Raw genomic sequence first — 25,185 nt, 5'->3', positions numbered from 1 at the left:
GGGTAAAGAGGGAGTGGGGGAAAAAAGTGTGTGGGGAGAGGAGAAGACAAGGTATGTCACTATTTCTCATCCCAAATAACCTGCCAGACTCACCGTGAACTCAGGAGACTCCATGAACGTAATCCACGGTCCCCACACTGTGATAAATTTTTCCGTGAGCCCATTTAGTTCAGCTGTGAGTTCCTCCATTCTCTGGAGGTTTGCCATCTCCTCTACCCAGTCAGCTAACGTGGGGCATCTAGTCTGTTTCCAGTATCTGGGAATAATTATACGGGCTGCCGCTAAACAAAATCGCAGCAGGTCCCTCTTTTGTGACTTGAATGAACCTGGGAGGATAGAGAGGAGGGCCACCTGGGGAGATCTCTCCACCTCACCCCCACTCATCTTTTTATACATAGAAAACACTGAGTCCCAGAATGGTTGCAATTTAGCACAGCTCCACCATATATGTAACATAGACCCTTTTTCTGTACCACATCTCCAGCACATGTCGGACACTGAGGGAAAGATAGCATGCAATTTGGTCGGGTATTGGTACCACCTTGTGAGAATTTTATAGTTTTTCTCTTGGGCGGCACAAGCCAGAGAAAGTTTGTGGGTCCACAGAAACGCCCTGCTCCATCTGTCCTCCGAAATGTCCTCTCCCAGTTCCTCTCCCCATCTATAGACAAATTTGGGTTTGTCCGACATGTCTCTCTGGTTCAGCATTTTATAAATAAGAGATATGACATGCCCAGGTGACGAACCCTGCAAGAACAATTTCTCAAATGGAGTAGGGGGGGTCCTCAACTTCCTCTCCCTGTCCTGGTTGGATAGAAACGATTTCAGCTGCATATATTCTATCCAGGAAACCTCTCTCCCTGTGGCCCGTAGAGATGCATAAGGGGGCAGGGTATTTCCCTGGAGCACATGAAAAAAACGAGTTTCCTCCACCCGAGCATATCCCAGAAATTTATTGGAATGAAGCCCCGGAGGGAACTCCTGGTTGCCAAAGAGGGGGGTAAGTGGACCCCTCCCCCCCATCACTGTCCAAATAAACTCCATTCCCTTCTCTATCTGTGACCTACTCTCCTTTCCCATCCATGAGAGGAAGTGCAAAGGGACTCCCAATCCGTCCTGTTCGATCGCGACCCATTGTTTCGAGTTCCTATGGAAGTGCCAATCCATTATCCTCGTTAGAATAGTTGCCCTGTAGTATAACTGGAAATTTGGGAGCCCTGCCCCTCCATTATTTTTGTGTCTGGTAAGAGTTTTTATGCTTGTCCGAGGTCTCCTATTCCCCCAAACGAACCTTGACAAAGCCGTCCGAATTTTGGAAAAGTAACTCCCCGGCAGCTGAATAGGTACCGTTTGGAACAAGAAAAGAAACCTAGGAAGAACATCCATTTTAATAGCGTTGATACGCCCAAACCACGATAGTCTTTTTTTGTCGTACTTCTTTAAATCCCTAATTGTCCTCTCTAACAGGGGTAGAAAATTATGATGCATAATTTTTGTTGGATCCCGAGGTACAACTACCCCCAGATATTTTATAGCTGACGGTTGCCACTTAAAGGGAAAATTTTGGGTTGTACGGGCTAGATCTTCCGCCGACAGGGTCACATTCATAGCCTCTGATTTAGAGAAGTTCACTTTAAAATTACTTAAGTTACCAAACTCCTCGAACTCTTTGAGCAAAGACGGGAAGGATATGTGTGGCTGGGAAATAAACATGAGAAGGTCGTCAGCAAATAAAGCTAACTTGCGATTCCCTCCCCCGGCCTCTATCCCATGGATACTAGCATTATTTCTTATGGCGACTGCGAGATGCTCCATGACAATGACGTAGAGCAGAGGTGACAATGGACATCCTTGCCTTGTTCCATTGTGGACCTGAAACGATGACGACAGAAACCCATCCGTCCTAACTTTTGCTGAGGGTCTCGAATAAAGGGACGCAATCCTATCTAAAAATTTTTTGCCCAAACCCACCTGCTTTAGAGCGGCCATCATGAAATTCCAACTGACCCGGTCAAAGGCCTTCTCCGCATCCACTGAGAGTAAACACATGGGAAGAGAATGAGCCCTCGACCGAGTCATCAGGAGGAACAGTTTGTTGGTATTGTCACGCGCCTCCCGACCTTGTACGAACCCCACTTGATCTGTGTGTATTATCCCGGGCAAGGAAGGAGCAAGTCTGTTGGCTAAGGCTTTGGAAAAAAGTTTTAGGTCTAGATTGATCAGTGAAATGGGTCTGTAATTTGTAACTAACATGTGATCCTTCCCCGGTTTGGGGATAACACATATATGGGCTTCGAGAGATTGCGCCACCCATTGGGAATTTTCTGAGATGGAATTAAATACTTTAGTCAAGAACGGGGATAGCTGAGTTTGGAATATTTTATAAAATTTAGGGGTGAACCCATCTGGACCCGGACTTTTGCCTGAGGGAGATTCTTTAATGATAGATGCCACTTCTGCTTCTGTAAAGTCCGTCTCTAAATTTTCAACCTCAGCGCTGGGTATAACCGGTAGGGCCGTTCTGGATACGTAGTCGTTTATTTTATTTTCTAATGCGTCATGTGGCATGTCTCCAAATTTGCCCTTTATGTTATATAGGTCTCTATAATACTTTTGGAACTGTTCCGCGATGAGAGTTGGGTTCTGAGTCGAAGAGCCGTCTGCTTGTTTAATCATGGGAATGTGGCTGGGGTCTCCCCTAGGGTGTAGAATCCTAGCTAGTGGTCTACCACATTTATCTGCATACTCATAGAGGAATCTTTTTATTCTAGTCCTATGTCGCTCATACTGTCGGTCGAGAATCGATTTAAGCTCCTCTCTATTTTTGACTAGCTCCGCCAGTGTCAAAGGTGATAATGTCTTCTTATGGGCCCTTTCCAGATCTGAAATATTCTGAAGTAGGGACAAAATGGTTTGGGCTCTCTCTCTCTTAAGCCTAGCCCCATGTTTGATCAAAACCCCTCTCAACACACATTTAAGTGCCTCCCACTGCACGGGAAGGGCTGTGGGGTCTTCTGAGTGTATTTCTAAAAATTCATCAATCGTGTTCTGTAGATCCTTCATGCACCCCTGATCCCCAAGCAGACTATCGTTCAGCCGCCAAGACCACGGCCTCCCTGCCCCATCTGGGATAGTAAGGCTCAGGAATATAGGAGCGTGGTCAGACCAGGATATACTGCCTATAGAGGCCTGTATCTGCCAAGTCAGAGCCTTTTGGCTCACAAGAAACAGGTCTATGCGGCTGTACGAGGAGTGAGCCGGGGAGAAGTATGTGTAGTCACGCTCCACTGGGTGTAACGTTCTCCACACATCTACCAATCGAAGCTCTTGTATTGAGCGTTTAACTTTTGTTAGCTTTCTGAGAGAGAGAAAATTGTGTCCCGAAGTTGTATCTACCTTAGGGTCCAAAGTGAAGTTTAAATCGCCACCCACGATCACGGTCCCTTCTGCGAATTCATCCAATGATGACAGGAGAGAGGAGCAGGACGTCGCCGGATCTGTTTGGTAAATACCAATTGACAATGGTAAAGATAGATGAATTAACATTAATTTTCAGAAAAATGAATCTTCCCTCAGTGTCCACTCTCGTGTCCAGAACCGTGTGCACCAGGGCTTTATGGATGCCTATAGACACCCCTTTTGATTTTGACTCTGGGTTGGGGCTATGGACCCATTTGGTGTAATATCTGTCTTTAAAGTTAGGGAGGTGACCAGTTTTGAAATGTGTTTCCTGAATCAATAATATATGGACTCGTTTCTTATGCATGTCAAAGAATACCTGAGACCGTTTTTGCGGGACATTGAGGCCTCTCACATTCAATCAGCCAAAGGTAATCTGCGTCATTCTGAGGAGGAGGAACGGTGAGGAACCGGGAAGTAGGGTCAGAGGATGGGGATGGGAAGAGAGGTGTGGGTGGAGAGAATAGAGAAGGTTAGGAGAGGGGGAGAGAAAGAAAAAAAAAAAAAAAAAAGAAAAGAGGGGGGGGGGGGGTAGAAGGATTAAGTATATAAAGGAAACTACAAACAAAGAGAGAGTACCGTAGGCAAAAAGGTCAAAGCACCTCTTGCCTGTAGGGTCGTAACGTGACCCTTATACTTGGTCAAATAGACTAGAGGTAAATGCAGAAAAATAAGAATCTCTATATACCAGGGATGTTAATCCTACGCCACTACCCTGTGGCGTGTTATCCCAATCAGGGAGGGAACTTTCCACAAAGGAGCCCCCTGCCCTGGACTAAAAAACAACTTTTAATTATATATATTTTGATTTGCAACTAAAGCTCTGTATAAAGAAGGGAGAAGGGGCTTTGAGAGGGTATTGTACCTTATAATGTTGAGGGGCGCCCCCCATTACACCCAGGATGGAAGGAGGGAACCCCCCACCCCCCTGTCCAGGGCGATACAATAACCCCACAACGCGAAATTCCCATCAGGACCAGGGGATAGACTCCATCGTACTGTGATCCTTTAACCAAAAACATACTAGAACAATTTAATCCACCATTCTCTTATACATCAGACCGGCCTCCCTCCTCTTTCTCTACGAGAGCCACGCATCCGATCACCGGCTGTGACTCCCCCCCCCCCCCCCATTGGAAAGTCCGGCCAGTCCTCTATAGGCACTAATGGAATGTCCAAGGCCGCGGTGAACGAGGGTAAATCCGCCGGAGACCGAAGAACATGCATTCGTCCCGCGTGCCGAACCTGCAGGCGGAAGGGGAACCCCCAGCTATATGGAAACTCGTATGAGCGGAGAATGTCCAGCAGAGGTTTAAGAGCTCTTCTCCTTTGTAAGGTAAAACTGGATAGATCTTGTAGAATCTGGATTTGGCTCCCCTCATACGATGGTGATACTCCACTGCGGAGCTTAAACAGAATGGCCTCCTTAATAACATAGCGGTGGACCCTACAGATCACATCCCGAGGTCGGTCGTTCTGGGCTGGTTTGGGGCCCAACGCTCTATGCGCTCTATCCAATTCCAGGGGTTGCTTTGGCAATTATAGAAATATAGAGATAACAAAAAAAAAAAATAAAAAAATACCCAGAATATTATTGAAGATCACTTGAAGGGTGCCATGTAAGTCCTTGGACTCGACAGACTCAGGCAGGCCGCGCACTCTGAGATTGTTTCTTCGGCCCCTATTTTCAGCATCATCCATTGCTTCAACCACGTATTGTATTTGGCGGGAGTGTTGTTCTAATAGTGCCCCGTGGGCCTGTGAAGTGTCCTCCATATTCTGAATTTTAGCTGCCTGCACTTGACTCTGGGTGTCCACTCTCTCCACCTCCCCCTTCAGGGCTGACAGCTCTGTGCGGTACGCCTGCTCCAGCCTGGTTATATATGCCTCCATATCTTCCCTGGTGGGTATAGCTGAGAAACGTGCCCGCATCTCATTAAGCTCTGTCAGAACTCCTGACTCTTGTGTTGTTGTTATGGCTGGCCCTGACCCTGCATGCTTGTCTGCATCTGGTAACTTTAGATTTATGTTGTGCTTCTGCCTGGGTACGGTCTCACTTCTGTCAGGGACCTGTAACTCATTTGCAGTGCAGTGTCCCCCCTCCTGAAATTCCTCACACTCCTGCATGTGTGTTATAGGAGGGGACGTTACTTCCCCCTCCAGAGGCCTCCAGGCTTCAGGGCTACTGTTTGTATCAGCAGGCACTTCCCCCCTGCTTCTCACTCCTTTCCCCTGTACCTGCAATCTTGGGCTGTCTGGCCTTATCTTCTGTATCTCCTCTTCACTCCGGGTGGTCTCTCCTCTCAGTCGCGTCAGCTGCTGAGCCTTTCCCTGCATCTCCATAGCTGCCATCTCACTGCTGCACGCTGAGCTCACCTCCTGTGTAGCCTTAGCAGCCATCTTGGGTGCCACCTGTGAAGCTTCTCTCTGCCCCGGCCTGGATAAAAAGTGTTTGATCCCTCTCTCCTCCGATTGTGAAGCTCTGCTGCTGCACCCCTGGGATCTCCCTCGTCTCCTCCGCTGCATAGCCTGTGTTGCAGAGTCCTCAGTTGCGTGGATCATCAGTTATAAAGTCCAGTGGCAGGAGCTAAGACAAGTCACGTCCTCACTCCTTCATAGCCAGGACACGCCCCCCTCATATGCTCCTTTTAAATAAGCGTTAAAGTTTATACAGCTTGGAGCTAGAAAATATGCATAAAATTGATGTTATGTTCAAAATATTCACTCACCTAATAATTGCGCGCACAGTGTACACAAATATTAATTTAAAGATTCCCATTAGTTTCCTTTTCCTTCTCTCTTCTCCTTCCAATTGTATAGAAACTATTGCAGTAGCCCCAATTCTGTCCGACATTTGCTTGTCCACCTGGGAAAAAAAATGCCAAGCTATTGGTTGAAATGGTCAATTTCTCTCTTTTTATAAGTAGTTTTTGGTAAATGTTATTTACGTATCCTCTAATGTTTTTTGCTTTTTTTAAAAAACTGAGCCTCTGGAAGAATTTTGGAATAAATACTTACATTCTTAAACACAGTTGGAAATATGCTATAATTGTAAGTAGTAGTCTATTTTTTAACAGAGCTGCCGGCACAAGTCTACATTATTAAAATACTATACAATTTTGCAATATTCTCAACTAAAAGGCAGCTTCACATGACTGTATTTCAGGCATATCTTTTCATCCATATTACGATGTCAATTCTCAGCCCACATGTAAAGGGGGCTTTACACGCTGCGACATCACTAGCGATGTCGCTAGCGATCGCACCCGCCCCCGTCGTTTGTGCGTCACGGGCAAATCGTTGCCTGTGGCGGACAAACTCGCTGCTACCCTTCACACGTACTTACCTTCCTAACGACGTCGCTGTGGCCGGCGAACAGCCTCCTTTCTAAGGGGGCAGTTCGTGCGGCGTCGCACCGACGTCATACGGCAGGCGTCCAATTGAAGCGGGGGGGCGGAGAGCAGCCACAGGAAAGTCACGCCCACCTCGTTGCCGGAAGACGCAGGTACGGTGTTGTTTGTCGTTTCTGGGGTGTCACACGTATCGATGTGTGCTGCCTCAGGAACGACAAACGACATGCGTCCAGAATAAGGAACGATATTTAGGAAATGGACGATGTGTCAACAATCAACGATTTGGTGAGTATTTCTGATCGTTAGCCATCGCTCTTATGTGTTATATACAACAATGTCGCTAACGGGGACGGATGTGCGTCACGAATTCCGTGACCCCAACGATATCTCGTTACCGATGTAGTTGCGTGTAAAGCCCTCTTTAGTTTCTTGGCTTAAACGAACAGCATCATATAGGCCCTACTCAATGTGTATTCACGAGTATCTGTATGTTTGACATTATAATGCCTAATCCACATCTTTGACATAGGCGTGGATAAGTGTCCATAATGCACAAAGCTTCCAGTATACATTGTGACAATTGATTAAGTTGGTTAGCCTCAATTACAGAAATGCAGAATTACCTTGAATATTATTGATATACCGTATAGACCATATAGAAAAAGGATATACTGCATTGTGTAGCTTTGGGTGCTCGGATAGGATACCACTTAAAACATAAAATATGGAAGGAATTTGGCACTCCAAATGTGCAATGCAAAGAATAAAGCTTTATTGGAATAGCAATCCAAAAAGAGGTTACGTTTTGGTCTAACAATAAGACCTTCATAAGATGGATTGCTGAATGGAAATAGACATGAGCATTGAAGCAGGAGATGGCGCAAATGAGAAGCTGGATACAGCCCTATGGAACTCCTCACAGGGCGGTATCCCGTTTCTCATTTGCGCCATATCCTGCTTCAATGCTTATGTGTATTTCCATTCAGCAATCCATCTGATGAAGGTCTTTTTGTTAGACCAAAACGTAACCTCTTTTTGGATTGCTATTCCAATAAAGCTTTATTCTTTTCATTACACATTTGGAGTGCCAAATTCATTTTGTACCTTGTAAACCATACAGGGTCTACTCTGAACATTGCTTGTGTCAGTAGTGGGTGAATAGTTCCGATTAATTTAGTTGTTGGACAGGTTTGACTAGGCTTTTGACCTGTAAATTCTTCTGTGTTATGATGCATGTCTTTCACGATTCATATAAAGATTGCTATGTCAGGCTGGTTGTTTTGGACCTTCATATTTATTGCCTTCTAAACTAGGTAATTAAAAGAAAAAAACTGTAGTGAGATAAAACACACAACCCATTACTTTTTATATTATAAAGGTTATCTACATTGTATAATACTTTGTAAAAAAAAAATTCCAGTTAACCATTTATTGGCCTTTAACATATTTTGTTTTTTGTCTTTGTTTTTAATGGGAGACCTTACACAATGTAAACACTTCTTCAGTTATCGTATGAAGATTTTGCAAAAAAAACATTAAGGACTGGTTAAGATGAGAGCCCAATCGGACTGTGTGTTCTCCGCATGCACAATGGATAACATAGGCATAGCACACTGACTTATTCAAGCCTGGGTTAATGCAGATTCCACATAATAACTAGTGTCCTGAAATAGGGCATGGGCAGCCCTTTCTGGATATGTAACTTTTATTGCTGTATGTTGCCCCTTTGTGTTGCTATAAACCCTGGAAAATGCATATTCACGCGCTGGCTGTTACTGCAAAATGAATATTTGTCCCTTCCCCTGCTAATAACCCTGCCCACGCCGCTGCTTCGGCGTCACTGATTGGGTTCAGTCATACTGCCATATTACTCTCCGGAGGATTGGATCGCAATCCTCTGACTGGCCGTCTACTCTCCTGACCTGAGCGTAACAGCGTGCATTTCTTTGAAACTGTCACTCTCAGGAGTAGTGAGGAGAGATGTGGATTAGTTGGGCAGCAGAGTTAATGATGCATTGGAGAGGTGTGAGACTGTTAGGCTAGTTTCACACTTGCGTTGTGCGGCATCCGTTTCATTGCGTTGTGTGACGGATGCAACGGATGCGTTACATATAGTGGTACAACTGATGCGACGGATCCTGCAAAATAACGGAATCTGTGGTAGCTTTTTTTTCAGCAATTTACTGAACTTAGCATGCACAGTTGTGTAAAGACAGATCCATCACAGGAATCCGTCAAATGACGGATTCCGCCACCATAGGCTTCCATTATAAAATGACGGACGCCGACGGAATCCAGCACATTGCGTTTTTTTGACACTCTGGGAAGCGCAGAAAAAACGCTACATGCTGCATTTTTTCCGCCTGGTGGATGCAACGCAATGCGTCGTCCATACAAGTCTATGGGAAGCAGCGGAATCCGTTAACGGATTCAGCTGTTTTCCAAAACGGCGGATTGCTACTGAAGGAAAAAAAACGCGTGAAAAGTGTGAAACTAGCTTAAGCAAGGAGGCCACAAAGTAGAATATTGCAGTAGTTGAGGCAAGAGATGATGAGGGCCTGCACAAATGTTTTAGTAGGTTTAGCGTTAAGGATGGAAAGGATTCTGGAAATATTTTTTGAGTTAGAGGTGGCAGGAGGTTGAAAAGGTTTGGATGTGCAGTTTGAAGGACAAGGCAGAGTTCAGGGTTCCTCTGAGGCAACGTACTTCCCGTACAAAGGAAAGGTTGGTATCATTTGTTGCCACTGATTGATAAGGTAGGGAAATTAAATGGGATGGAGGGACGTGCTGCAAAACCAGCCGTCTCTGTCAATGTATGTTAAATGTCGATTCAGGTTAAAATGCTTTAGAATTTTGCAAAAATTCTTGAGCCAAATTTTTCTTTAAACACAGTTCTGCACTTGTATATGGGATCTGTTTGTTTGGCCACTTAATCATTAAGCCATCATTTTGTCTGGTGGGGAAAAATCGATATAGGCATGAGTATATCTTGTCCAGCACTTTTAACATCTGGGTATTGGCTGCCATCATGTATCGAATTGCTGTTAGTGAAGTAATATGTTATAATTTTGTTAATGACTCAGAATGATTACTCATTTAACTTAAATGTGATTCTAGTGGTAAACCTTGTGGTTAATCTGAGCTTTTTCTCTTCTCTACTCAGTCCTTTTTATGGAGAAGATTTTTATTGTGAGATTCCACGAAACTTTCGCCATCTATCCTTTTACATATTTGACAGAGATGTTTTCCGCAGGGATTCCATCATGGGTAAGTGTCATTTATAATTGAAGAAAATCTATGCCTTTGAATTGGTGGTGTTATAGATGTGTAAAATGCTTGTTTTCTGGTATGTTTAAGCCTAGTTACAAATCTTGAAAATTATTTTAAGCTGACTACCGTATATTATAATTTAGCAATGCTGTTTTTCCTCATATCCCTCCAATTGTTTCCTTTTTACAAACTTTCAGGTGGTTCCTTATCTTCCCCTATACACACTTGTCCATCTGTATCCATAAGGTCCAGTCTTCGATTTTTACTTTTTCATCTCCACCATATGGTTCTCTAATACCACCTATATAAGTGATACTCAGTTCTAATTGTCCATGCCAGATCCCTCTTCTACTGTTATGGACCATGTTCTTCTGTTATGTACAATGTTGTAGCTACTTTTTGGGAATTTCTTTTTCATATTCAAAATCATGATGTCACCAGGATATTGAATCTTCTAATCTACAGTCAATTTAAGTTTTAGGCCTTGTGCGCACTAGGCGTTTTTGCCGCGTTTTTAGCGGCATTTTTTACCGCATTTTTGTGCTGAAAACGCAGTGACATTGCTTCCCGAGCAATGTCTATGGGTTTTCATAAGTGCTGTCCGCACACAGCGTTTTTTTGTAGCTGCGTTTTTGTGGTGACCACAAAAATGCAGCATGTCAATTATTTCTGCGTTTTTCACCCATTGAGTTCAATGAAATGTTCAACAACGCAATGAAAAACGCATATAGCCGCGTTTCTATGACTAAAAACGCAGCTATAAACGCAATGGGTGGGCAGTAAAGTGACGTGTACAAGAAGAGGATTCCTTCTCTTGGTAAACACAGAAGCATGAATCCTCCCGATACCGTCAACGCTGCGTCCACCTCCCGTCCTGTGCATGTCAGCTCCGTGCGGCGCCATGTCTGGGCGGGAGGTGGAGGCAGCGGCGAAAACAAAAGTGAACAGTAGAAAAAAAAAATGTCATATATACTCACCTGTCTGCAGGGTCCCGGTGCCATGCCCGCTCCCAGCCCCTGTCTCGGTACCGCCGCTCTGGCTGTGTGCAGTCTCCCCGGGGCAGGACCTTGCTTGCAGGACCTGGCGGTAGATCACCTGATGCAGTCACCTGACACATCAGCTGATCGTAGTCTCGCCGGCTTTTTCGCGCCCGGCCGACTATCAGCTGATCCTGCCGTCAGGGGACTTCATCAGCTGATTACTGGCAGCTCCTGCAGCGATGGGACAGGATCAGACTCCTGTCCAATCGATCGCTGCAGGAGCTGCCGGTAATCAGCACAGCACATAAGTGAGTATAATTTTTTTTTTTTCTACCGATGCATCAGCTGATTGTATAATCGGCTTTTATACAATCAGCTGATGTGTGATGTGATTCACGTAGTTTAACCTGACACATCATCTGAAAGCTTTGCCTTCCAGCAAACCGATCAGATGATATTGGATCCGGATTGGACGGTGCGGGACCCTGACCCAGGATTACTGCGGAGGGGGGTTCTTTATTTCATTAAAGATTGAGTCACTAAATGTGTTGTGTTTTATTTCTAATAAAAATATTTTTCTGTGTGTTGTGTTTTTTTTTTTTTTTATATCATTACTAGAAATTCATGGTGGCCATGTCTAATATTGGCGTGACACCATGAATTTCGGGCTTAGGGCTAGCTGATAATATACAGCTAGCCCTAACTCCATTATTACCCAGCTAGCCACCCAGCATCAGGGCAGCTGGAAGAGTTGGATACAGCGCCAGAAGATGGCGCTTCTATGAAAGCGCCATTTTCTGGGGTGGCTGCGGACTGCAATTCGCAGTGGGGGTGCCCAGAAAGCTTGGGCACCCTGCACTGTGGATTCCAATCCCCAGCTGCCTAGTTGTACCCGGCTGGACTCAAAAATTAGGCGAAGCTCACGTCATTTTTTTTTTTTTTTAATTATTTCATGAAATTCATGAAATAATTAAAAAAAAGGGCTTCTCTATATTTTTGGTTCCCAACCGGGTACAAATAGGCAGCTGGGGGTTGGGGGCAGCCTGTACCTGCCTGCTGTTCCCGGCTAGCATACAAAAATATGGCGAAGCCCATGTCATTTTTTTTTTCTTTTTGGGCAAAAAACTGCATACAGTCCTGGATGGAGGATGCTGAGCCTTGTAGTTCTGCAGCTGCTGTCTGCTCTCCTGCATACACTAGTGAATGGAGGATGCTGAGCCTTGTAGTTCTGCAGCAGCTGTCTGCTCTCCTGCATACACTAGTTCTGCAGCTGTCTGCTCTCCTGCATACAATGAACATTTTGAAGAAGGAAATGACATCAGACCTTTTTTTTTTCATCAACAATCTTTAATGGCATTGTGCATTAAAAACGCAGTGAGCAAAAACGCAGCAAAAAACGCACCAAATCACGGCAAAAACGCATGCCTTTTTGTCGCGTTTTTTAGCCGCGGGTGCGTTTTTTGAGACAAAAACGCACATAAAAACGCAGCGTGAAAAAAACGCCTAGTGCGCACATACCCTAACGCTGGCAAACACTGCGTGTGTAGTGTAAGAAATCTTTCCTGTCTTTCACCTTTAACCACTGCAAGGAGATTTTCCAGGTCAGATTTCTAGGTTAGTCCTTACTTTAGCGGTGTATGGATTGTAGCAAAAAAAAAATAATAATGCAAAGTAAGGAACGAATCCATAATGTTAGCTCAGTGAGGATGTAACAGCTAAGAAGATAACAATGTACCATAGGCGGAGTACAAGTCAGGAGCTTTTGTTAGGAGGGGTGTTACAAGAACCCAATGACAAATCTAAAGGGCGAACCAGGAACATAAAAAAAACATTAAAAAAATAGAAGGATCAGGGTTATGAACAGCATCAAATCATGGATCAAACCTTAATTTGCAGGAAGTATTCCATGATCCCCTCAAATGTTAGGTAGCTCCAAAGACATGACACAATCAGTGACCTTGTAGGTTTCACACAATAAGGCCCCCTTAGGAAGAAGACGAAACGCACATTGGGTGGTGGCAGAAGACTTGTGCACAGGCTGATAATACAGGTGCTCACAGGGAATTTGTCCTATATGATGTCATTTCTATTGCACAGCTGTGGTTACCTACATTTAGTTCATTTGGGACTAAGGATTCATAGGGCTACTTTTTAACCTAGCCTATATTATCTATATACCTCTTTAGCATTTTGCTGTTTATTGGTACATTTTTGTGTATTATTTACCACTTTGAATATTTTAGTATTATATTCATTTTTTTGCACTTGACACTCTATTATGTAAGTTTTATTTACAGCTTCTGATTCCACTTTTTGTACCTTGTGCAGATATATTTTTTTAGCCTTTGCCACTGTCCCCTTCATTGGGTTTGATTCCTTGCTTCTTTTAATAATGTTTGTATATTTAATAACATTTTGGATTTTTATATCTTATGTGTCAGCATTGTCAGTATTCCTAACATGTTTCAGAGTATTTTGTTACAGATAATTGGGATTAGGCTCACACAATAAGTGCAGAGGTATTCGTTGCTGGTTAATAGACCCAGTCATGTAAAGCAACCAATGGTAGTGGAGGCTTAGTAATGAAAATACAAAATTATACCCATACAGTTTTCTTGCTGTGCAAACACATACAAGCTATTAATGAATATCTAGTAGTGTCAAACTCATATCCCTATCACATTGCAACATATTAATCCACCCAGAATTTTGCTGATGTCCAAAATTGTTGGTGAGGTATGTACATTGATTGCCTAAATATAAAATTCTGGGATAATGTGAAGAATTACAAGATTTTATTTTGCCGCCTATCCATTATTTTTTTTTCCCATCCACTATTTCAGAATTTTTAAGTAGATGCTGAGGCCATGTTCCTATGTACTGTATGTAAGGAACATGTCACAGTAAGATTTCCTACCATTATATAAAACTAGCTGTAGTACCCGGGCGTTGCCCGGGATAGTAACTGTCTCTTTGTCTCTCTATCTCTTTCTGTCTGTGTGTCTGTCTCTTTCCCTGTCTGCCTGTGTGTCAGTCTCTATCCATGTCTGTCTGTCTGTTTGTGTCTGTCTCTCTGTATCAGTCTCTCTTGTCTGTCTCTCCATCTCTGTGTCTGCCAGTCTCTTTTCCCCCTCTGTCTCTTTTCCCCCTCTGTCTCTTTTCCCCTCTCTGTCTCTTTTCCCCCCTCTGTCTCTTTCCCCCCCTCTGTCTCTTTCCCCCCCTCTGTCTCTTTCCCCCCCTCTGTCTCTTTCCCCCCCTCTGTCTCTTTCCCCCCCTCTGTCTCTTTCCCCCCCTCTGTCTTTCCCCCCCTCTGTCTCTTTCCCCCCCTCTGTCTCTTTCCCCCCCTCTGTCTCTTTCCCCCCTCTGTCTCTTCCCCCCCTCTGTCTCTTCCCCCCCCTCTGTCTCTTCCCCCCCTCTGTCTCTTTCCCCCCCTCTGTCTCTTTCCCCCCCTCTGTCTCTTTCCCCCCCTCTGTCTCTTTCCCCCCCCTCTGTCTCTTTCCCCCCCTCTGTCTCTTTCCCCCCCTCTGTCTCTTCCCCCCCCTCTGTCTCTTCCCCCCCCCTCTGTCTCATCCCCCCCCTCTGTCTCTTTCCCCCCCTCTGTCTCTTTCCCCCCCTCTGTCTCTTTCCCCCCCTCTGTCTCTTCCCCCCCCTCTGTCTCTTCCCCCCCCTCTGTCTCTTCCCCCCCTCTGTCTCTTCCCCCCCTCTGTCTCTTCCCCCCCCTCTGTCTCTTCCCCCCCCTCTGTCTCTTCCCCCCCTCTGTCTCTTCCCCCCCTCTGTCTCTTCCCCCCCTCTGTCTCTTCCCCCCTCTCTCTCCCCCCCCTCTCTCCCCCCCCTCTGTCTCTTCCCCCCCCTCTCTCTTCCCCCCCTCTCTCTTCCCCCCCCTCTGTCTCTTTTCCCCCCTCTGTCTCTTTTCCCCCCTCTGTCTCTTTTCCCCCCTCTGTCTATTTCCCCCCCTCTGTCTATTTCCCCCCCTCTGTCTATTTTCCCCCCTCTGTCTATTTTCCCCCCTCTGTCTATTTTCCCCCCTCTGTCTATTTTCCCCCTCTGTCTATTTTCCCCCCTCTGTCTCTTTTCCCCCCTCTGTCTCTTTTCCCCCCTCTGTCTCTTTTCCCCCCTCTGTCTCTTTTCCCCCTCTGTCTCTTTTCCCCCCTCTGTCTCTTTTCCCCCCTCTGTCTCTTTTCCCCCCTCTGTCTCTTTTCCCCCCTCTGTCTATTTTCCCCCCTCTGTCTATTTTCCCCCCTCTGTCTATTTTCCCCCCTCTGTCTATTTTCCCCCCTCTGTCTCTTTTCCCCCCTCTGTCTCTATTCCCCCTCTGTCTCTATTCCCCCTCTGTCTCTATTCCCCCTCTGTCTCTTTTCCCCCTCTGTCTCTTTTCCCCCCTCTGTCTCTCTCCCCTCCTCTGTCTCTTCCCCCCCCCTCTGTCTCTTCCCCCCCCTCTGTCTCTTCCCCCCCCCTGTCTCTTCCCCCCCCCTCTGTCTCTCCCCCCCCCTCTGTCTCTTCCCCCCCCTCTGTCTCTTCCCCCCCCTCTGTCTCTTCCCCCCCCTCTGTCTCTTCCCCCCCTCTGTCTCTTCCCCCCCTCTGTCTCTTCCCCCCCCTCTGTCTCTTCCCCCCCCCTCTGTCTCTTCCCCCCCCTCTGTCTCTTCCCCCCCCTCTGTCTCTTCCCCCCCCTTTGTCTCTTCCCCCCCCTTTGTCTCTTCCCCCCCCTCTGTCTCTTCCCCCCCTCTCTCTTCCCCCCCTCTCTCTTCCCCCCCTCTCTCTTCCCCCCCTCTCTCTTCCCCCCCTCTCTCTTCCCCCCCTCTCTCTTCCCCCCCTCTCTCTTCCCCCCTCTGTCTCTTCCCCCCCCTCTGTCTCTTCCCCCCCTCTGTCTCTTCCCCCCCTCTGTCTCTTCCCCCCCTCTGTCTCTTCCCCCCCTCTGTCTCTTCCCCCCCTCTGTCTCTTTTCCCACCCTCTGTCTCTTTTCCCCCCTCTGTCTCTTTTCCCCCCTCTGTCTCTTTTCCCCCCTCTGTCTCTTCCCCCCCCTCTGTCTCTTCCCCCCCCTCTGTCTCTTCCCCCCCCTCTGTCTCTTCCCCCCCCTCTGTCTCTTCCCCCCCCTCTGTCTCTTTTCCCCCCCTCTGTTTCTTTCCCCCCCCTCTGTCTCTTTTCCCCCCTCTGTCTCTTTTCTCAGCTTTATATATATTAGATATCTGTTCTGTTGATAACAGATTAATTTTTACTAGAAATGAATGTGTACTGTCAGAACGAAATGTGAAAGTTCTCTATCTTGTTCCTTTCTCCCAGTTTCTTATTTGACTGCTTTGTTTTATAGATTAAGAGTATTTACAGCCTTCAAAACTCAGCCCAAAATCTCTGCTCTGTATAATGGCATTTACATTGGAAATGCAATCTGTTTTAATCCCAGTTTATCTACTCTTTAAAGAGCTCTTGGATGAAAGTAATTTTAGGGAACTGCACATCCGTTGTAATTCTTCAATAACAGGCGGCTTGTAGGACATGAATATAAGTAGAATGAAAACTGTCCTTCATCTGGTCAGACTTATTGGGTAGAGCTGTGTCTGAGGCTTGAGCTGCTCTTAATGAATTCACTTTTAAGTGTTACACATATAGATAATATAAATAATTTAAGGAGGTTTATTATGTAGAAGTATTAAAGGGGTGGTCTGGCACTTAAAATAAATTTGTTAAATATCTATCCTTACAGACTAACCACTTTTGTAATTCTCTTTATTATACAATTTTTGTTACAGGTCTGCCTATCTAGCTAATCCCTAAAGGTGTGGGCTTTTTTTTACTACACTTCCTGTGACATTTTGTTTGAGAGCAGTCTCAAACTTGTTGTCAAAGGCGGCTGGCGCTGCACTCCCTCCTGGAACAGGATGCCATCAGGGGGCAGCGCTACAGTTACTTAGTAATTTCTTCATCGCTGCCCCCTCTGAAGATGTCCTGGATCTTGGGTGTTAGACACCTTTGGCGAGGTTAATGCAGCACCAGGTAAATGTCTGCTGGCCATAACAAGCTCCACAGAGTATTATCCCCTTTGGCATAACTTGGATTTGTTGGAGATACCGAAGCTTAAGGCCCCTTTACACACTGAGACTTTCTAGCGATCCGACCAGCGATCCCGACCTGGCCAGGATTGTTGGAGAGTCTCTGATGAGCTGTCAAACAGGCTAACCTGGCCAACGACGCGGCAGCGATACGGACCTGCAGAACGACCTAGCTGGTCGTTGGGGACATGTCAAAGCAGCTTTTTGAAAGGGAAGTGGCTAACGAAGTCGTTGTAACGGTGTCAAACACACCGATGCATGCTGCGCAGCGGGAAACAAAGGACCAAAAAATGGTCCTGAAAGATTTGTAGCGATCAGCAACCTCACAGCGGGGGCCAGGTCGCTGATGCGTTTTACACACTACAATGTCGCTGGGGAGGTCGATATTATGTCACAAAACCGGTGACTTACAGCGATGTCGCTAGCGATGTTGCAGTGTGTAAAGGGGCCTTTATGGGTTTGAAGATATGGGAAGATAGATGTGTGTGCCTGGTGTCCTGATTACTCCAGAACAATGTGTTTAAAAGCTTCGAACAACTTCAAACTGAGTTTGAAATACCACGCAAATCCTTTTATCAATACTTACAATTCAGGCATTCATTTGGAAAACAGGTGAACCTGGCTAGCATTAATAGTGAACATAATCACACGCTCACTAATTTGCTTATGTCTGATTTTCCTAGGGGTATCGCATCCATGTTTCTTTTAAAAAAAACTCCTACCAATATATTTAAATATATTTCCTTTTGAAGGTTAGAGATGAATGGGAAAGCGATCTTAACCTATGATAGATGACCAATGGATAGATATTCTGAAGCAGACCCCTAGATTGGCTGTTTCTGAGAGTCAGTGGTTGTCCCAGCTTTTTCTCCATCGTAGAGTCTATAGGACGCCCAGCCAGTACCATGACATAGGAATCCGAGCCCATCCACTGTGTCCTAGATGTGGTCAGGTGACTGTGCACCTTATGTATATGATGTGGAAATGTGGGACAATGAGGAATATTGGGGGGAAACTTTGGATTTCATAGAACAAGTATATAATTTTTGTATACAACTAAATCCATGTGTCTGTATTTTGGGTCTTCAGGAGTAAGGGACTGATTCAAACTCACCAATGGTTATGGGTATCCTATGTATCTTATATTAAGCCAGGAAACTACGGACATATCGTTAGTTTGACACTCCTCTCCTGACTATTAGAGAGCTCAAAAACAAAATGAATATCATAATTTGCTCGGAGAGGGGTATATACCTGAAAAGAAATGCCTTACATAAGTCATCTATGATCTGGCAGGCATGGATAACTGCTCCAGTTCTTCATTTGCCTTCTCTAAGGCCCCTTTCACACATTAGTTGTTTGCCATCAGTCACAATCTGTTTTTTCGACAGATTGTGGCAAAATTGATGCGACTGATCCGTTTTTCGATGGATCCGACTACATGAGGGCTAAATAATGGAGCATGCTCAGTTAATAAAAACGGAATCTGTCGCTGGATTACGTCATTTGACGGATGACGACGGATCCTGTGCCCATAGGCTTCCATTCTACCAAACGGCAGACGGCGACGGATCCGTCACTGTCCGTTTTTTCGACGTAGACAAAAAAACGTTCCTGTGGACGTCGTCTCCGTCCGACGGACAAACATTTTTTGACGGATGAAACGTGAGGCCATCCATCAGAAATCCGTCGCTAATACAAGTCAATGAGAAAAAAACTGATCCAGAGGCATCAGTCGCTAGGTCCCTTTTTTTCAAAATTTGACGGATTGTGACTGATGGCAAAAAACTGATGTGTGAAAGGGGCCTAACTCAAGATAATATAATGGACTAATTTTTACTTCTTATTCACTGATCTATTGTAACCTGCAGCCAGAAGTATTTGTTCCTACCGTGTAAACCTCCCCCCCTTCTGAAAATAAGCCCTATTCAGAAAATATTGCCTAGTTTCTTTCAGCCTTTTTAAAGTAGGCTTGAAGTATAGGCTCGACTCCAAAAATAAGCCCTATTTGTATACTCAAACTAACCGTATCCTGAAATGAGGCTTGTACAGCCCTATTTCAGAATACATAACTTTTATTGTCCCTTTTGTGTTGCTCTAAGCCCCGGCTACTTAAGAGCAAAATTATTCACCCTCCCCTCCCATTATCGCGCCCACTATTCTGAGTCCTGCACTGCACCCGCACTCTGCCTGCTGTATTACCGGTACTGTCAGCCCTCCTGAGCTGAGTGTAACAGCTGCATAGACCTACACTCTGCCACTCTCAGATCAGAAGCGCCATCGATGATTGCAGAGAGCATAGCGCATGGCTAATTAAGAGAATGAATATTCACCCTCCTCTCCCATAATCCTGCCCACCACTATAAGTCCTGTACTACACCCACCTCTGCCTGCTGTATTACCGGTACTACCAGCCCGAGGATTGCATCACAGTCAATAGTGACTCTCCTCAGCGGAGAGTGACATGTCTATGTATCTATTACACTCGGCTCAGGAGACGTGCCAAGGATTGGTAGAATTTTTTCTTTCACCCCAAAATGGTGCCACTAACAAATCAAACAACTTATCTCACAAAAATAATGACATAGCTACGTTAATGGGAAAAAAAATATATAATTTTTATTCTTCCTTGAATGCCTGGTCCTTAAGGGATTAGCAGCTATATGAGCCATAAGTGGATGAATCAAGCAGGGAGAAGTAAATTCAAAACAAAACACCCTGACCCCCCCCCCCCCCCCCCCAAAAAAAAGCCACCAATAAAGGGATATCCAATCTCCAAGATCCTATCCCAATATGTACTATGTGTAATAATAGCAATAACACTAGGAAATACCTCCAATTAGAAATGTAGTATAGTTCTGCTGATATAGCTCTGTTTCTTACTTCATGTGCATGGCATTTTAGCTTACTATGAGTGGTCGTATCCATGGATATCTAAGCTGCAATGTCCTGCACATGAGGTAAGAGACATCGCTATATCAGGAGAACTATACTACATTTCTAATTAGGGGCATTTTCTAATATTATTATCATTACACCTACTACATATTGGGATAGGATCTTGGAGATGGGAATACCCTTTTAATGCTTCTTCACACATTGCATTTTAATGCATTGTTTTCTGTGTAATAATTTTAAACTATGGCCAGAAAACTAAATCATAAGCTAAAAATGTCATTTTGTTTACTTTTATGTATTTATGGTACAGTTCTTGGTGGGCAGTAAAAACACTGGAATAATTTACATATTGCATTTTTTAAAATAAAAAACAAAAAAAAACCACCACAGGAATAAAAAAGTAGAGCAAAGTTTAGAAATTTCACTAATTTTCTTTTACTGTAAAACACTACTTTTGGCAATGTTAAAAAAAAATAAAAATAATTTATCAAAACCGAAAAATGCGCCAGGAGGAAATTATTTTGTTTCCTCCCGGCAGTATTTGGGTTTGTCACGGAAGAGTCATCGCCGCAGGTTCAGTTGCGCTCTGTGTATCGAGTGTCGGCTGTAACCGCTTTCCCCCCCACTGACTAGCAGCCCCTCAGCATTACAGGAGGCTATCAGTCAGTGCAGATATAGCTGTTTCTCTCCAAACACAGAGCAGTGACTGAACCCACGTCGCCTCATGACTGCAACCTAAATGCTGCCGGGAGGAATAAATTTGATTTCCTCTGGGCAGTGGGATTCAGTATGCAGGAATCAGGTAAGTTCCTAATGCTACTACCTGGCAGAATAACCCCATATCTACAGGATAATATTGTTGTTGGTTTTTTTTTCATCTTACAGGCTTCCTTTAATCATCCTAAAGTTTGTTTCCTTTTTAAAATGCTTTTTTTTTTTCTTAAAGCTAGGCAAGTGTTCAAAAGGTATAGTGATTATAGAGAAAGGACTTGTACTCCCTGCTGGATGAACCTCCTGGCTTTGGCCTACAGAGTGTATTAACACTGCCAATGTGTTTGTCCTGCCATAAAAGCTTAGTACTAATTAAAGTTAACTTCTGAATCATTGGGGTGGGTGTGGGGGTCCCCATCAGTCGGACCACCACTGATCTGCAAGTTATCTATTGATCCTTAGAGCAGGGATCTGAAATTTCCATTAGTCCCATGGATATGGAATGGAGCAGTGGTGCGCATGCGCGGTCACTGCTCGATTCTGATGAGGCTTTTCTGAACCCCATTTAGGGATTGGTTGGGGTCCGACTACTTTGGCTAGGCAATAGCTTGTAATTTTTGTAATAATTCCTTAATGTTCTTTAGTGTAATGTTTTATTTAGTTGTATCGTCGTTCACATAAAATTCAATCAAGATTTACTGGACAGATATAATTGTGAAGAAAATTATGTTTCACACACTCTGTAGAATAGCAATCAGGTTCTTAAGACGTAGAAGTTTTGTGTGGTAAAAGTCTTGTGGAAATGTGACTTTCACTCCACTTGGAAAGATGGAAAATGCATCTACAATGAAAACCGAAAGCAATAGTTTTTTGGTATATACCGGTATGTGTAATGTGGCTCATACAAACTGCATAATTACTTTGTATCATCCAATTTGTTAATATGGGTTTTGCGAATAAGCTGCAGAATACAGATCAGGTATATGGTGGTGGTGGTTCTGGATCTTGCACGTTACACCTGGCAAGCTGTGAAATACCCTGCCAGCCGCCTGTCACCTTTCACTGCTAAAGGAGAAGGTAAAAGCATTTCTTCTTTTAGGAAGCGAGTCACATGTTTCATTAATGTACAACCAAAATAAAAATCCTGAAGCTTTATTTAAGGCTGGGCTTTTTATAGTGCAGGCGACTTTACAAGAGGCGGAAGTGAGGAGAGCCCAGACTGGCTGTTGGTATGCACAAGTTAGCTCAGGTTTCTTTGTGTCACCGGCCTTGGTAATCCCTCCACTCAGAAGGCAGACGGGCTGGTTATTTATTACCAATGGTCATGTTTCTTGGATACACATGACTTTTTATTAGAGCCTGAAAATCCGAGGAAACGTTAAATATAGATATTCAAAAATAATCCCTCTACATCCAAGAAACTCTTGGCATCAGCTCATTCCTGGAGCAAGCCTGCCATAACCGTTCATATTTTTACATGGGGTCTATGAGGGAAAAGTTCTTCCTTGCGGAGAGTGCCAAGTAGTCAAAAGAAGACTTGTCAGCCATGCTATACTTTTTTAGGAATAGGCATTCCATGACCTTTAAGTCTCCTTCCGTCAACTAGGCACTCTCCACAACACAGATGGGCACACACAAAAGCACCCCTGTGCAGGAACTATATATGGGCCCTTTGCAGTTCAATATCTCATTATAATAATAATTCTACCTGTTTTGGAGGTAGAAATGTGGCCCTCTTGGGCCGCTGTGCGGCTGCACAGGTTGGACCAATGATATGTCGATGCGTGCTACTCCATCTTTAAGCCCTTAAAACACCTGTCAGAGACTCTACCACAGCCACACACAAACCAGTCATTTGCTTTGCACTGATGAGAGGCAAACATCCCAAAACATATATGCAAATAGTTTCTGGTTTGGCTTCTTAACAAAAATCATATGGCAAGGCTCTTTTGCCCACATTGAAAAAAAAATGTGTCATTTCCTTCTTCTTAGATAGATAGACAGATAGATAATGGCTGGATAGAGGGATGGCTGGATAGAGGGATGGCTGGATAGAGGGATGGCTGGATAGAGGGATGGCTGGATAGAGGGATGGCTGGATAGAGGGATGGCTGGATAGAGGGATGGCTGGATAGAGGGATGGCTGGATAGAGGGATGGCTGGATAGAGGGATGGCTGGATAGAGGGATGGCTGGATAGAGGGATGGCTGGATAGAGGGATGGCTGGATAGAGGGATGGCTGGATAGAGGGATGGCTGGATAGAGGGATGGCTGGATAGAGGGATGGCTGGATAGAGGGATGGCTGGATAGAGGGATGGCTGGATAGAGGGATGGCTGGATAGAGGGATGGCTGGATAGAGGGATGGCTGGATAGAGGGATGGCTGGATGGAGGGATGGCTGGATGGAGGGATGGCTGGATGGAGGGATGGCTGGATGGAGGGATGGCTGGATGGAGGGATGGCTGGATGGAGGGATGGCTGGATGGAGGGATGGCTGGATGGATAGAGGGAGGGGATGGCTGGATAGAGGGATGGCTGGATAGAGGGATGGCTGGATAGAGGGATGGCTGGATAGAGGGATGGCTGGATAGAGGGATGGCTGGATAGAGGGATGGCTGGATAGAGGGATGGCTGGATAGAGGGATGGCTGGATAGAGGGATGGCTGGATAGAGGGATGGCTGGATAGAGGGATGGCTGGATAGAGGGATGGCTGGATAGAGGGATGGCTGGATAGAGGGATGGCTGGATGGAGGGATGGCTGGATGGAGGGAGGGATGGATGGATGGAGGGGAGGGATGGATGGATAGAGGGATGGATGGATGGATAGAGGGATGGATGGATGGATAGAGGGGATGGATGGATGGATAGAGGGATGGATGGATGGATAGAGGGATGGATGGATGGATAGAGGGGATGGATGGATGGATAGAGGGATGGATGGATAGAGGGATGGATGGATAGAGGGATGGATGGATAGAGGGATGGATGGATAGAGGGATGGATGGATAGAGGGATGGATGGATGGATGGATAGAGGGATGGATGGATGGATGGATAGAGGGATGGATGGATGGATAGAGGGATGGATGGGATGGATGGATAATGGATAGATATTACAGCTTTTATTTCTGATGTATGTCTCCCCCCCCCCCCCCCCCAAAAACAGTATTTCTCATACTGCAGTACCTTGGGTCTGAGTTCTCGCAGGGTCACTGCCAGTCAGTGACATCACTATTACCGCAGTGAGGCCCTGAAGTTCTCGCGAGCGGTAATGTGTTGACATCACCGACCGTGAGAGAAATGTCCTCGAGTTACCCCTGCAGCCTCGTTCACGGGGGCTGCATTGAGTACTATGTCTCAGACACCGCTGAATCAGTTTACAAGTGTCGTGGGACTTCGGGTGGATTACGCCGGACCTGGAGGGCTGTTATTGGTGGGGTTAATAAAGTGGTGACAGAGGGGAATTTTTTGTGTTTTTTATTTCAAATAAATTTTTTTTTCGGTGTGTGTGTTTCGGTTATTTTCACTTACAGATTAGTGATGGAATGTCATAGATGCTGCCATTACTAATCTTGGACTTAGTGGCAGCTATGGGCTGCCATTAACTCCTTATTATCCCGATTTTCCACCGCAATCGGGGAAGAGCCGGTAACACGCCGGGACTGTTGCATAACGGATGTGACATTCTCGGGGCAGATGCGGGGCTGATATTCTTTGCTGCGGGAGGGGGGGCATTAACCATGGCCCTCGCCCTCCCCAGCCTGAGAATACCAGGTCCTGCTGTGTGCTTACCTTGGCTGGGCAGTAAAGATATGGTGGAGCCCACAGGTTTTTTTTTTTTTTGTTTTTTTATTTTTAATATGTACGTTTCTGATTTCTATGTGCACTATATATGTATGTGTCTGTGTGTGAGTGTGATATGTGTGTGTTTACTCTCTGCTCAATTTCCTCTTCCTCTCCTAGTGACATCACTTCCTTTCAAAACGCAGGGTAGTGATGATCACTGTCCCAAAAAACGTTGAAATATAGCGGGGAATAACGTGGGACAAATGCAATGAAACACACATAATTTGCTACCTGCGTTATTCCCTGCAGTATATCATGATTACATTACAGTTAATGTGGTAAAATACCGCAGGTACCTGCGGAAAAGAAGTGACATGCACATTAATTCCACAGCTGAAATTCCGCCGCAAAACCTGTTGGTGAAAAAAACGCAGTGTGCGCACAGCATTTTTACCATAGGTTTTGCTGGGGGAAGGACTGCAGCGAAATATGCAGCAAAACTGCGGTAAAAAATGCTTTACATGCTGCGACATCGCTGCCGATATATCGTCGGGGTCACGTTGTTCGTGACGCACATCCGGCGCTGGTAGCGACATCACAGCGTGTAACACTAATGAGCGACGATCAACGATCGCAAAATCATTCCAAAACGGTGATCGTTGACATGTCGTTCATTTCCTTAA

At 45.2% G+C, this 25,185-nt stretch overlaps 1 protein-coding gene across 1 annotated transcript in view; it reads left to right on the top strand.

Moving 5' to 3' along the window:
* The window catches only part of RASA3 (RAS p21 protein activator 3), a 390,943-nt gene that overhangs the window by 157,554 nt on the left and 208,204 nt on the right, over positions 1-25,185 (top strand). Inside the window, exon 3 of the mRNA XM_075336422.1 lies at positions 9,976-10,079. Coding sequence (XP_075192537.1) covers positions 9,976-10,079 — 104 coding nt within the window. The remainder of the gene's footprint in view (positions 1-9,975; positions 10,080-25,185) is intronic.

This window comes from Anomaloglossus baeobatrachus, chromosome 2 (genome assembly GCF_048569485.1).
Source record: "Anomaloglossus baeobatrachus isolate aAnoBae1 chromosome 2, aAnoBae1.hap1, whole genome shotgun sequence".
NCBI lineage: Eukaryota > Metazoa > Chordata > Amphibia > Anura > Aromobatidae > Anomaloglossus > Anomaloglossus baeobatrachus.
This window is presented reverse-complemented; position numbering and strand designations above follow the sequence as displayed.